Source organism: Rhinopithecus bieti, unplaced genomic scaffold (assembly GCF_001698545.2).
Source record: "Rhinopithecus bieti isolate Rb0 unplaced genomic scaffold, ASM169854v2 scaffold_1558, whole genome shotgun sequence".
Classification (NCBI taxonomy): domain Eukaryota; kingdom Metazoa; phylum Chordata; class Mammalia; order Primates; family Cercopithecidae; genus Rhinopithecus; species Rhinopithecus bieti.
The window spans coordinates 2,806,836-2,821,639 of NW_016803701.1; the positions used below are offsets into that span (position 1 = coordinate 2,806,836).

Genomic DNA, 14,804 nt, shown 5'->3' on the forward strand with positions numbered 1-14,804 from the left:
GTGATTAAGTGTTAACGGCTACTCCCAGACATGAAGGAAAAAATTATTTTTAAAGATTTTGTTTCTGTCCTTTCCCTTTTACATTTTAGTCAAGTGTATGTACATGTGTATACTATATCTAGAATTTTGTTCTTTCCAGATTTCTTTTGAAGAGTTATTACATCCTGAGGGAACTGGTAGTCCAATATCTTTTTTTCCACTTCTCTCCCTGCTAATTGTAATGTAGTAGTGTTTGCAACAGAGAAAGAGGAAGTTGTCCAGTTGCAGTTTAATTTTAATTGTTGACCCTACTTGTCTCCTGTAGAATGTAGACCATGTCCAGCAGGAACAGAGCCTGCACTTGGCTTTGAATATAAATGGTGGAATGTCCTTCCTGGCAACATGAAAACTTCCTGCTTCAATGTTGGGAATTCAAAGTGCGATGGAATGAATGGTAAGTTCAAAATCAGCCTACTTGATGTATTTCAGCAATAGAGACATCATTCATTCTTGAACTCAGCTCTCTAAAACATGCCAAGTATGGGTATGAGGAACTTTAATCTTATCATTTGGCTACTTGCCCATCTTCTGGTTGTACCATAAAAATAGTAAATGTGGTGTCACAGCCAGATGATGTTCATACAAGAACAAACTATTAATTTTGCGTTTTTTGGAGGTAGTATTGAAGTAGATACTGAGGATCACTTTTATGGTATAAATGCCAGAATAGATTTACCAAGGAGGGGGATGAAATCTATGTTCTTTACCATTTTAAAGAGTAGCATGATGGGATTTCTGTCTTGATTAGTCTGGCTTAGCACTGTGCCCTGGTGAGGGTTTAACTGACTTCAAATTCCCCTTGCCTGTCAAGTCTATGATTGTATTTACAAAGTATATATGAATTCTACCTATTGAAATTTTGAAAATGTGGCAGAGTTCTACAGGACAGTTGTTGAGTTGTATTTGTTCTTACCTTTTAAGTGCTTAGAGGGCTTGGAACTTACATGTTCTGCAGTATGTGATGGTTGAATGAATGTATGTATTTTTAAACTTGATGCTAGGAGTAGGTATTGTATATACCAGACCTTTACACTAAAATGCATCCTTTACTTATCACCTCACTGGCATTTTTTATCTGCTTGGTTTTCTCTATATTATGTTTACTTATTGCAAACACACATGTGTGTGCTTTTTAACACATATGTTTTAAATCAATACCTATTCAAAAAAAGGCTTGAGTCATAGGAAATGAGGTGTATACATGAGCACAGAGATTGACAAATAATAGGTCTTTGAATAATGTTAAACAGATGAGTGAAAGAGGAAAAGACAAAGCCTCAATCTATATATTAAATGTGAGATATTCTTCTTTATTGACCAATAATCCCACTTTAAAAAATTTGTCAAGGTCGGGTGCGGTGGCTCACGCCTGTAATCCCAGCACTTTGGGAGGCTGAGGCTGGCGGATCATGAGGTCAGGAGATCGAGACCGTCCTGGTGAACATGGTGAAACCCCGTCTCTCCTAAAAATACAAAAAAAGTAGCGAGGCGTGGTGGTGGGCGCCTGTAATCCCAGCTACTCGGGAGGCTGAGGCAGGAGAATAGCGTGAACCCAGGAGGTGGAGCTTGCAGTGAGCAGAGATCGCGCCACTGCACTCTAGCCTGGGCGACAGAGTGAGACTCCGTCTCAAAAAAATAAGAATAAATAAATAAATAAAATTGTCCTCCGGGAGAAGAAGAATAAGATATAATAGCTGTTACCTGATCATGAAGGTTTTCTTTTTTTCCTAAAATGCCCTATAATTGAATTTTAAGTTGAGGAAATTAAGACCTATTGGAAAAGTAAGATTGGGAAGGCAAGGGCATTGAATAACTCTATAAAAGTACTAATACGTGTGTGTGTGTGTGTGTGTGTGTGTGTATTCACTTACTAGTAAAGATTATCTGATATTTTAATTTGATCTTATAGAGACCTTACTCATAGCTTAAACTCTGGAAATAGTTGATTTACCCACTTGCTTACTCATTTACTGAGAGTCTGTTTTAAAATTTTTCTTAGTTTTCAGTAATGTTCAATGATTAACTGAAACCTGTAAATCTGTGCAGTATTAGTGTGTGGTATTAGTGTGTGGTATTGAAATAGTAAACAGTAACATAAAAACTACAAAGATAAAAGGTGATGTATATTTTGTGACTGGCTGGTGCAGTAGCCAACCTTGTGAGGAGCAGTAGTCACAAGAACAAAGGTGAAATGGAGAGGCACAGGGGCAGCCTGTCTCCTGGGATAGTCACCCACCCAGGCATGGAGTTAAAGTGAGTGTGCTTTGACCAACTTGACTGTATGATTTGGAGTGCTTTGAGATTCATGTAGTCTTGGTCTGATTTTCACACAGTTACAGAACAGGTATGTAGAAGTAAATCTTCATGTGGTAAAATTTTGCCTAAGAGAAATTCAAAGTTGGAGACAAGTTACTTTTTATTCATGAAGATGTTCATTGGGCCTTATCTATAACAACAAAAATTGTAATAATTGAAATATCCGGAAATAGGATGATGTTTACAAAAGTTATATTATGCTAGTGGAATGAAATATTATGCAATCATTATGTGCAAGTTGTACAGAAAACAATTTGGCAATGTTTCAGAAATTTAGAAGGTTCCTATTCTCCAAGCCAAAAATACAACTTATGGGGATTATACCAAGGAAACAGTGTGATGTAAAGAAAATTATGCACAAAATATTAATTTTAGAGTTATTTATAAGAGTGAAAAATAGGAGAAAACAAACTAAATTTTCAATAATGGGATAAGGTTAAATAAAATTATGATATAACTATATAATATTGTTAAGTTGTTAAAATTAGATGTACAAAGGATTTTTAGTGGTTTTCTAAAGATACATAATAGTTGTACATATTTTGAGGATACATGTGATATTTTGATATATGCATACAATGTGGAATGATCACATAAGGATAATGGGATATTACCCCAAACACTGATCTTTTTAATGTTGGGGACATTCTAATTCTTCTAGCTGTTTTGAATAACACAAAAAATTACTACTAACTATACCCTACTGTATATTGAACACTAGATCTTATTTCTTGTATTTCACTGTATTTTTGTATCCATTAATGAACTGCTGTTTATCTCAATGGGGGAATGTTTTTGATAGAATGATGTTTAGAAAAATCGGAAGACAATGCTAAATGAAAGAAAACAGAAAATAAAGTAGGTTATATGGTAAAATCTAAGGCATATATTTTAAAAGCATACACTAGAAAATACTAAAAGAATGTTAAAAGGCTATTCCTTGGAGATGGGAGGTTTATGTGAAGTATGAATTACTCTGTTTTTAAATTTGGTTTACTGTATTTAATATTCCTTATAGACACTCGTTGCTTTCAAAATCAGAATAGTAACACAGAATATTGATTTAAAAATATATTCATTTGATCCAATAACTCTTTTATTGGTATTCCTTTTAGAAAATATTGAAAATACAGAAAAGCTTTACAAAAAAATGTTTATTATAGTTTCTATTATATTACTTAAAGGTAAAAACAAACCAAATGGTTAAAATGGGTGTGTAATCAACAGTAGGTAAGTCCTGTAGTGGGAGGGAGTTGGTGAATTATGCAAATTATATTTAGCTGAATAATAAAATATTATTTCAGTCATTAACATGTTTATGAAGTATTTATACAAGTGCTTATGAAATAATGTTAATTTATAAAAGCATGATACAAAATTATCTATAATAAGAGCTCAGTGATGTAAAAACATGTATGCATTGAAATAAAGTGAAAAGAAACATCACAGCACATGGTGTTTTTTTCTAGGTAATGAAGTTATAAGTAATTTTAGGTTTCAACTTTTAAATTTTAAAGAAAAATTTTATTTATTTTATGATAAATGTAAGTATGATTTTAAATACAAAATAATCTTAAAATATAAAACATATGTAGAAACATGGGAAATATGAGAGTCACTCTTATGGAAAAAGGAAAATATGAAATTGCATATGCCCTTATTGAACTGTGCATATGGACAAAGACTAGAAGGGAATGTATAAAAATTATAATAGCTGTTAGGGTGTTAGGTTAGCAGTAAATGTTTTTGAAATCAATATTCTGGTTGACACTGTTCCATATAGTTTTTATGCTTGAGAATGGATAAAAATAACAACTAGGGCACAGGAAAAGTCAGTATTTCCTGGGTTTTCTACTGACTTTGGGATGCCCTGGTTGGTATGAAAAAAAGTGTTAATTTTTATATTGATGACATGTGAAAATTATGATAATCTGTGTATACTGGGTTAAATAAAATATATTAAAATTTCACTTCTTTCTTTTTACATTATAAAATGTGGTCCTTAGAACATTTAAACTCACAGGTGAGGCTGACATATTTCTCACATTTGACAGCAATGGTCTATCACTTAAGGCACTTACATTGATACTAGCCTTCTGGTTTCCCTTTGAGGCCACTGTCCTCCTGCTTTTCTTGTCCAATATATTACCATGCGTGTGTCTTTCCACACACAGCTCTGCTGCCACGTTGGCAGTCTGGAGTTCTGAGTCAGGGGGTTCAGTGCAATCGATCTTTTTATTTCTTCTCCTTGGTGTTTTTCCTGCTAAGGGTATCATCAGTGTTTAATTTCTTAGGGCTCCTATAACAGAGTGCCACACACTGGATGGCTTCAAATGACAGAAAAGTATTCTCCGAGTTCTAAAGGCCAGAAGTCTGAAATCAAGGTGTTGGCAGGGCTATGTTCTCTCTGAAGCCTTTAGGGAAATATCCCTTCTTGCCTTTTCTAGCTTCTGGTAGCCCCGGGAATTCCTTGACTTGTGACAGCATAACTTTAGTCTCTGCTTCCATCTTCACAGGGCCATCCTCCCTCTGGGTCTATGTGTCCCTGTGTCTTCCTATGATCCTCTCCCTTTGTGTCTACGTCTGTGACCATATTTTCCTCCCCTCATAAGGACACCTGTCATTTTGGATTAAGGCCCATCCTAATAACCTCATCTTAACTTGATGATATGCATACAGTCTTTATTTCCAAATAAGGTCTCTTCTATGGGTATTGGTGGTGGGGATTTCAACATATCTTTTCTCAGGGACACAGTCAACCCATAACAACAAGTGTTCTGTTCGGCCAAACCTGTGGCTGGAGTTGCCCCAAAAGTGGCTGGCAGGGGTGCTCCCAAAAGGGACTTCCCCAAACTGTCCTGAGACAGGGCCAGTTGGGATTTCAACAAAAGAAGCACTAAACACCACGATGATCCAGTCCAAAGCATTGATTAGGGGAATTTACCTACAGAGGGGCCTGTAGCATACCTCACAATGGACAGTAAGACAAGGAATGTTCTACTGAGGTGTGTCTGGAATAAAGGGAGTCGGGTTGTAGAGTTTAGATGAGGGTTTGAGGAGTTTGGCTCAAGGCTGGGGCTAGTTTCTTTCAGTATTTTAGACAACAACCTAAACAGCTCTATCAGTGCCTGGGAACGTTCAAGGCCCTGGCTTGGGGTCAAGCCTTCAGGTAGTGGAGAGGACATGCAGCTGGCCAGGTCTCAAAGGGGTCAAAACACTGTTTCTCAGGACAGAGAAAAAAGTGGAGGACATTGGGGAACTCTCCAACAAGCAATATTCAAACATGGGAAATGTTTATTTCCTCCTGCGGGAATATTAGTGCTCCAGACTTAGCTCTCTTTACCATCCTAGTACTGCCTTCTTTTCTTTTGCCCTTCCCTATTCTATCCCTCCTCATGGCATTTCTGAACACTAGGAGTTGTTCTCAGAGAAACATTTCATAAAGTCCTCCCTTTATTGATATAGAATTGCTCCAAGTGGGAATATCCTTCTGCATTTTATCCGCATTGTAAGTTTGCAGTCTCTTTAAACCTAAGTGCCTCTCATATTGCTTACACTGCAGTCAAGGGCCTGTTGTCCCACCGGGTCAGACTGTTTTATGGCTATTCAACTCTTAGAATTCTCTACCTGCTTATCTGTCTTTTCAACCACAGTAGGTAGCCAAACAATGGACATCTCTCTTTTAAGTATGTACATTAGTACATATTATTTTTAAGATTAGCTTGATTGATGTATAGTCAACATATCAACTCTGTATAAATTGTTGATTATAATATTTCAAAAATCGCCAAGTCAATCTAGCACTGAATCAGCCTCTTCCTTAGTTTCTTTCTTATACCTCTTGTGGTAGCAGATACTGATATTTTCTTTTAGAGATGGAAATGCCAATGCTGAGGTACTGCCATTAATTAATAACCTTGCTTGATGGTATGTTGGAGAGGCCTCTCTTTTCCTCATTTTACTGTGGCCATTTCAGTTTATATTGATTGTTACTTTGCAGAAGACGGACCTCATAATGGTTCTGTGTGGACAGCTCAACAACTGTTGACAGTTCATGTTCTACTCATGTTCTACTGACTTCTCAGTGAGGGTGGACTTTGTCTTACCTTCCTATCCCAGTGCATATCATAGTTCTTGGCACTCAGTAAATGCTAGCTGAATAAATAAATGAATGAATGCAGAACAGGGGTTAAATTAGGGAACAATACAGCAAACTATAAGAATGAACCTCAGGTCCCAAATCTTTTCTATTAAGTAATTTGAAGTTTCTATTGCACATTTGTTGCCTGAAGACTAGGATTGTTCATCTCAATATATTAGATTAGATAGAGACCATCTATTTTAGTTAAAATACAATTCATGCTTCATTGAGAAAACTGTTGTTATCCCATTAAGTATCTTTTATTCAAAATAATGTGTCACTTGGTTCCTCTTGGAACATCTACCTCAGCATGAAATTTGCAACTGTGATTAAAAATAGGGAATTCATTTGTAGCATTTCTAACTTTGAATGGAAACACTAATGCTTCTTCTTACTTTTACCTTATTTAAACAGACTGTTGGAAATCATTAATGGAATTTTTATTAATAAAATAACTTTTATTACTTCTAGGTTGGGAGGTGGCTGGAGATCATATCCAGAGTGGGGCTGGAGGTTCTGACAATGATTACCTGATCTTAAACTTGCATATCCCAGGATTTAAGTAAGGAAAACAATTCTAATTCTTTTCTGTAAGAATCCTCACACCTGTTTCCCCACATAAATAAAGTAATAGGTCTACTTTATGGAACAATATTGCAAAAATACTTAGTAAATAACAAGCTGTCACAGGGTAATGTATTATATTGAAGAGTATCTGTAGAATTAGTGATTGAGAAACTATAAATGTTAGTTATATATTACTTGGATAAAACTGAAAAATTTAAACAATAGTGTGTCCAAATGCTACAATAACTTTGATTCTTGGATGCTTAATGAAGAGGTCAGTCCAAGTTGTTTGCAGGAATATCTTTTGGTTTATTTATCTATTTTTTCTCAGTTCTCTTGGTAAAATAGTATGTTAGAAATTTCTTAATTCCATTTCGTTTTAGTTCCCCATGTTGAAATTACCCAGTAGGAGTTTTTCCTTTAGAATGGATGGTATCATTTACAACAAGAGGTTCAAGCATATTACCATGGTTATGTGGACTCAGTGTCTATGAAGGGTGTGGACAGGTAGGATTAAGTGAGGAAGGAGTTGTGGGTGAGGGAAGTGGTAGATTAGAGGAAGAGAAGAGCATGGCTTTTGTTTAATAAAATAGTGGCTTAATTTTATTCTAAATTGTATTTAGAACATACTATAAATATTGCCATTTTAATCTGTCAAATAGACCACCAACATCTATGACTGGAGCCACGGGTTCTGAACTAGGAAGAATAACATTTGTCTTTGAGACCCTCTGTTCAGCCGACTGTGTTTTATACTTCATGGTGGTAAGTGGATGGGCAGCTTTCAAAGGCAGATTTCTAAGCTTAGCATTCTCCTTCAAGTGTAAATTTATTTGTGGCAAGTTGGGATAATAAATCCTTTTTATTTTTTATTTTTGGTATTCTTAGCACCTTTTATAAACATTAAAAAATATCTCAAGTAATTAAGAATTGTGCAGTGAAGTCCACAAATCACCTGTTTATTCCTCATGGGAAAGACTAAGTGAGGGAGCTTGGGTGACTGATAGAGGCCAGGGAATATTAATCTGGTAAAAAAATTCCTTCATGAAAATATCACCAGCAGAATGAAAATTCTCCCCTGATAACCATTCAGCTATTCAAACTATCTGGAAGGAAAACACATTGTACTAATAAGTAAGGGCAGAAATTAATGGAGATGTAGAACACTGAGAAGAAAGAGAGCATTTAGACAAAAGACTTCACTATGCTCATGTCATAATGTTGCCTGTTTCTTTTCTAGATGTCATACAAATCTCTACTCTTAGCTTGAGGAAAGTATCACGAAATTTACTAAGACCTTATGTGAGATTTAAAAGGTTGTTGGCTAAGAGTTTAACATTACAATTAAATAGTTACTTCACAGACCTGCTTTGTTTTTGTTTGTGTGTTTTTTTTTTTTTCCAATGACGTTTTAGTAGCTAGTTAACAGTTTATTAACAATTTTCTCCGGGATATGCAAAATGTGAGGAGACTTAAACATTTATTTGTGATTAGTGATAGCTTAAATGAAGGCAGACTTTTTTTCTGAAAAAAAAAATATATATATATATCAACTTTGTAGCAGTAAAAGATCATGAATAATCTTCGGTACAGCCATCTGTATCACAAAAAACCCACAAGTCTTCAATTCTCCCAAGTCTGTCTCCTTATTTCTTTAGTTTGTTCTTTTCATACTCAGTGCCTTTGCTGAAATGCAGACTAATATAATCTCTTAACTGGACTATTCAGTAGTCTCCTATACATTCTTCTCATCTCTACTCTTTCATCTATACTGCTGTCAAAATAATCTTTTTCCTTTTTGGAGACGAAGTCTCACTCTGTTGCCTAGGCTGGAGTGCAGCGGTGTGATCTCGGCTCACTGCAACCTCTGCCTTCTGAGTTCAAGTGATTCTCCTGCCTCAGCCTCCTGAGTAGCTGGATTTATAGGCATGCATCATACGTCTAGCTAATTTTTGTATTTTTAGTAGAGATGAGGTTTCACCATGTTGGCCAGGCTGGTTTCGAATTCCTTACCTCAGGTCATCCGCCCACTTCAGCCTCCCAAAGTGCTGGGATTACAGGCGTGAGTGACTGCGCCCAGCCAAAATTATCCTTAACCAGAAAAACAACAGTAGAGGCTGGCGTGGTGGCTCACTTCTGTAATCCCAGCACTTTGGGAAGCTGAACCAGGTGGATTGCTTGAGTCCAGGTGTTTGAGAGCAGCTTGGGCAACGTGGCAAAACCCCATCTCTACAAAAAAAAAAAAAAAAAAAAAAAAAAAAAATTCGCTGGCCACAATGGTGCATACCTTTTATCCTAGCTACTTGGAAGGCGGAGGTGGGAGGATCACCTGAGCCTGGGATGTCGAGGCTGCAGTTAGTCATGATCATGCCACTACACTACAGCCTGAGCAACAGGCCCTGTCTCTAAAACAAAACAAAACAAAGAAAACCCCCCAAAATTGAACAGTAGAGGCATGAAGAACAAAGCTATCCCTTCCCTTGGTGCTTTTTATGGCCCATAGCAATTATTCGTAAAGTGTGGCCCCTGGACCAGCACCACCTGGGTCCCCTTGTGAATTGTTAGAAATGCGTGTTTCTGGGTCTCAGCTTAGTCTTACTGAATGAGAAACTCTGTGGTCGCAGCAATCTGTATTTTAGCAAGCATTGAGGGTGGTTCTGAAATACTTTAGAGTTTGAGAACCAACGGCCTCTGAATACACTTCAAATTCTGTAACATGGTGTTTCTATGACTCTTTGTATTCTTTCCCCAGCCTCTGTTTCCAAACCTGCTTTTATGACTCACCTTTCTTTAGTCACCTGAGTTTGTTGGTGTTAGTGGAACACTCTGTACTTTTTCATTCCCTGTGTGTTAACACTCTAAGCTAGAATGACATTCTTCCTTTTGCTGTTTTGTCTGGTGAACTCCCAATCATACTTCAGTGGCAGCTCAAACTTCACCTTTTCTCAGAAGCTCTCTCTTACTCCTTTCAGTCAAGTTAGCCACTCTCTCCCGTGTGCTTCTAAAACCCTTTGAAAAATCCCTGTTTTAATTGTGTGAACTTATTTATGTTTTTTTCTCTCTTACTCAACCAGGCATCCCTGAGAGTAGGGATCTTATGGTATTTATATTGTTGAATCAATCCTAGAGCTTTTAGCTTTTAGCAAAGTCTGCCATTTTTTTTTTTCCTCTGTGTGATTTGATCTTCTCACAGGACTTTTGGAGATCTCAAACTAAATAATATATAAAATGCTTTGAATATCACGTAGTGCTTCACAAACGTAAGGTGGTATTATGTGCACTAATGCATTACATTTCATTTATTGTAACCCATAATGATGTTTAATGAAGCACTATCGATATATTATGAGCTGCTTTTTGGGAATGATGATTTCATTGTTTGGTTACATGGGATTTCTATAATGTATGATGAGCATTTTCTGTTATTCCTGTCTGTGGTGTGAACTCAGGATGTGTCTCTTTAGAGCATATTTGGTTACTTTATCACATGTTTGATTCCTATATTCTCAAAGGATGACAAACAAAGCGACTTGTCTTGAGCTCATGAAACCTTATTGCCAGCATCCCAGATAATTAATGGAAGCCCATCCAAATTCCTAAGTGATCTATCAGGATTTCTGCCAGGAAAATTAGAAAATTCAGGGTTTAGGCTTGGTTTTCTTTTTATGTAAATTAGATGTGTGTTACATTATCTGGTCAACTTATTAATATTTGCTTTCTAGTCATGTTAATGACAGCATATCAGTTGGAATATCACAAATTTGTGTGATTTTAATATTATCTTGAATTTAGTTAAATAAATAAGAAATAAAATATAAATTAAATCTTTTGGAAGTCAAGTATAAGCAAGAGAGGATTTCATGAACATAAAATAACATTCTGCTTAACATGCACTTGGTTAAAGTGACCCTGAAACTTGCAAGTATAATTCAGGGGAACTTGGAATTCCTATGTAAGAGCTCCCTATCAGAATCTCTGAAAGGAAAAAGATAAAAAATTGCAAGCCTTTCCGTTCAATGATAATCTTAGAAGTTTATTGTAAGAAGTTTGAGGAGTTATGTTTCCTCTTCTAAGTATATATCCCAAGCCAGATGACATACATGAAACAAAAATAGACAATAAAATCAAAAAACCGCAACCCTTTAACATACTATGATTTGAGACCTCTTTCAAGTTACATGAACAATGTGGTTGATATATTGTGATTACTGAGTGAGTGAGGTGCTTGTGCAGACCTGAAGGTAAGTTTTAAGAGTTCTGGGATTACATGTTCTGTTTGCAAATAGTCATAAACTCTGGTTTACTTTAAATATAAATACATTTGTAATATATACACAGGTATATTAATGTTGAGTTTGTGCTTTATTTGAATATATTTTTTTCTACTGTGTTTTAGGATATTAATAGAAAAAGTACGAATGTGGTAGAATCATGGGGTGGAACCAAAGAAAAACAAGCTTACACCCATATCATCTTCAAGAATGCAACTTTTACATTTACATGGGCATTCCAGAGAACTAATCAGGGTCAAGATGTAAGTTCCAAGCACTTTTTTTTTTCTTTAAACACACTAATCATGCCCCCTTGTGGAGATACATACGAAGTGATCACTCAAATTTGGAAGAAAAGACTGCTTCTTTAAAAATATAGAATGAATAATCTGGTTATAGAGTCGGTGGTATAAAAATGATAATTTTTTATTTTTTGATAGTAAGAATGTATGGAATAAAATAACAACATGTCTTTGAATTGTTCTTCACTCTGAACAAATATAGTTTTGGAAACTTATGAGAAGGAAAATCTAATTTTGCAGCTCTCTAAAATAACTTGTTTTAAAGCTTTCTGAGGCTTTGTGAAGATGGACAACTTTCTTCCTCTTCATCTGAGTCATCTGATGTTTATCTAAGAGCCATTAACTAGTGTCTTTTTATTTTTTCGTTACAGTAATATTTCCTTTACAGCCTGGAGAATGTGTAGGTACACACCATTGAGCTAACACACAGAATCATTTCCTTTATTTTATTTTCCCTGCCAGAATAGACCTATTCCTCCCCTAAGTATATTCCATTGTACCATATGTTTCAATAGTAGCAGGACTTATTTTGTAGATCTCCATAGATGTAACCTTCCCAAGGTGAGAACAAGATAAACCACTTGTTCAAAAGTGGCCGTAATGCTATGGTGGCAAATGTATGGCTTTTTCTCTTCTCTTCAGGCTTTCAGTGGGGAACAAATTCCCCAGATTGTACTTGACTCTAGTTATTCCTTATAATTGTTAAGATTACCGTCCTGTGGGGCATGAACCCTTCCTTGCCTTCCATTTATCTTTGTCCCAGACAAAAAGCATTAAGTAGTCTAGGGTAACACTTCTCTGTACTGATAGAGTAATGCCCACTGCTTAATTAAAGCCAGACCTTAAAGTGACCCAGTGTTACAAGAAGGAAAATCATAATAAGTCCCAGGTTTTTGCTCTCTAGTCCGCATCTTTTCTGTATGTTGATTAGGGAAAGGACTGGAGAAGGAAAGGAAGACTCAATGAAATTGTGTGATTGCATTGATTTAACACAGTTAATGTTTGTGTGTGACTAGAGGTCCTAGTCTTCTAAGATTTTCTAATCCCCATTCCAAGGCATTTCTACCCTGCCACACTTTCAACATCCTATTGTATCATTTGATTTAGGCTAAGATGTGAATAAACAATGTTGGGAGATAAAAAACTGTTCCTCTCTTCAAACTATACTAGTTCTTCTGGATATGAGGTCTGATATGAGGTCTATAATTGCATCCTGATTTCTACCAATTGTGACAGATCTCACAGTAATTGTGACAAAACTCCTGGAACTCTATTATTGTGGAAATTAGTTTCTAGTGTCAAGATTTAAGATTTTTAAAAAGAAGAACCAAATAGCAGTGATTTTAATCTATTGTCAATTACAAACTATTAGGCTGGAACACTCTATTTAGTTATTTTGATGATATCAACATAAGACATAATCTGGTTGTACAACTAAGCCCCAAGGCAGAAGTCATTACTTTCTGCTCTTTTTTTAGAATAGACGATTCATCAATGACATGGTGAAGATTTATTCTATCACAGCCACTAATGCAGTTGATGGGGTGGCATCCTCATGCCGTGCCTGTGCCCTCGGTTCTGAACAGTCGGGTTCATCGTGTGTCCCCTGCCCTCCAGGCCACTACATTGAGAAAGAAACCAACCAGTGCAAGGAATGTCCACCTGACACCTACCTGTCCATACATCAGGTCTATGGCAAAGAGGCTTGTATTCCATGTGGGCCTGGGAGTAAAAGCAATCAGGTAAGTGGGTCTGCATTTCAGGTATCCGCATGAAAGCACATTTTAATAGAGAAATTTAAGGGTTCTCCTTAACGTTTCTTTGGGAGCTATGAGGTTGCTATTTATTCTGAAATAAGACTTTCAGCTTACCGTTTCTCTTTTCTCCCTTCTTGCATTTATTAAACACTTCCTGCATGTCATGAAAGTACTAGTTACTGGTGACACAAAATATTAAAAGCTCCCAAATAAGAATGCTTTTCCAAAATATTAAAACTGATTTCTTGTGTATTGTTTAGGTACAGCAAATAAACTACCTATCTGTAGGCTGGCTATAGCAGTCATCTGGGAACAGCTAGTGTTTCTTAAAATTTTTAATGGCAAAGATTGATGCCATATTACGAGTGAAGGACAAAGCAGTTTTACTGTCTGTTTAAATTTACATAACAGAATTTTGGCTATTTCTTACTATTGTTCTTTACTCTGAACAAATATAGTTTCTACAAGGAACAAACTTGAGGATAACTTTACTCTGTCTTTAAAAGATTCTGAATTTTCTGAACTCTGGCTAGAAAAATCTAGTTAGAGTTTAGAAATTCTTGATATTAGTGTAGTAAAGTATATTATAGCTAAGATTAAATTACTGGAATAGTTTTTACACCTAGAACTTTTTTCAAATACATTTTAGTAGCAGCTAATATTTTCTTTCCTGCTATATCGTTTCTTTATTTTAATCAAAGGACCATTCGGTTTGCTATAGTGACTGCTTTTCTACCATGAAAAAGAAAATCAGAGTTTGCACTATGACTTTAGCAACCTCAGCAGTGTGGGCTCATTAATGAATGGCCCCAGCTTCACCTCCAAAGGAACAAAATACTTCCATTTCTTCAACATCAGTTTGTGTGGGCATGAGGTGAGTTCTGACTGTCAAGGTGAGATGGACCTGTATTTCAGCTCCGATCGAGTTGATATTTTCTGTGTTAATGGACCAGTGAATTCTCTATGGATATCAACCAAGTATCAGAAAATGAAGTTTGATTGCTTAGATCCTCTATTGCCTCCTAGAATATTGGCAGATTTCTCCACCAGGGGCAACCTTGTCTGGTTCTCAGTGTATCAAATCACTTATGCAGTCAGTTGAAACCCGAAGGTTGGAGCTGTGGTGTAAGTGCTTTGAGGACGTTTCGTTTTCATAAAAATGGGTCAGGGTTGTCAATCTTACCTCTTTTTTAGGCAGGAAGTTATTTGAGAAAGTTTTACTGTTGTTCATGTTGTCAATTTTGTGTGTTAAAAAGAAAAAGACTTTCTTTTTTTTTTTCTTTTTTTTATTAATATACTTTAAGTTCTAGGGTACATGTGCATAATGTGCAGGTTTGTTACATATGTATACTTGTGCCATGTTGGTGTGCTGCACCCATCAACTCGTCAGCACCCATCAATTCATCATTTA

At 36.1% G+C, this 14,804-nt stretch overlaps 1 protein-coding gene across 1 annotated transcript in view; it reads left to right on the forward strand.

Annotated features, from left to right (window-relative positions):
• Window positions 1–14,804, forward strand: part of ELAPOR2 (endosome-lysosome associated apoptosis and autophagy regulator family member 2) — a 190,053-nt gene that overhangs the window by 136,574 nt on the left and 38,675 nt on the right. Inside the window, 7 exon segments of the mRNA XM_017851806.1 lie at window positions 305–433; window positions 6,968–7,058; window positions 7,726–7,828; window positions 11,460–11,597; window positions 13,115–13,378; window positions 14,095–14,119; window positions 14,122–14,267. Of these exon segments, the coding sequence (XP_017707295.1) occupies window positions 305–433; window positions 6,968–7,058; window positions 7,726–7,828; window positions 11,460–11,597; window positions 13,115–13,378; window positions 14,095–14,119; window positions 14,122–14,267 (896 nt within the window).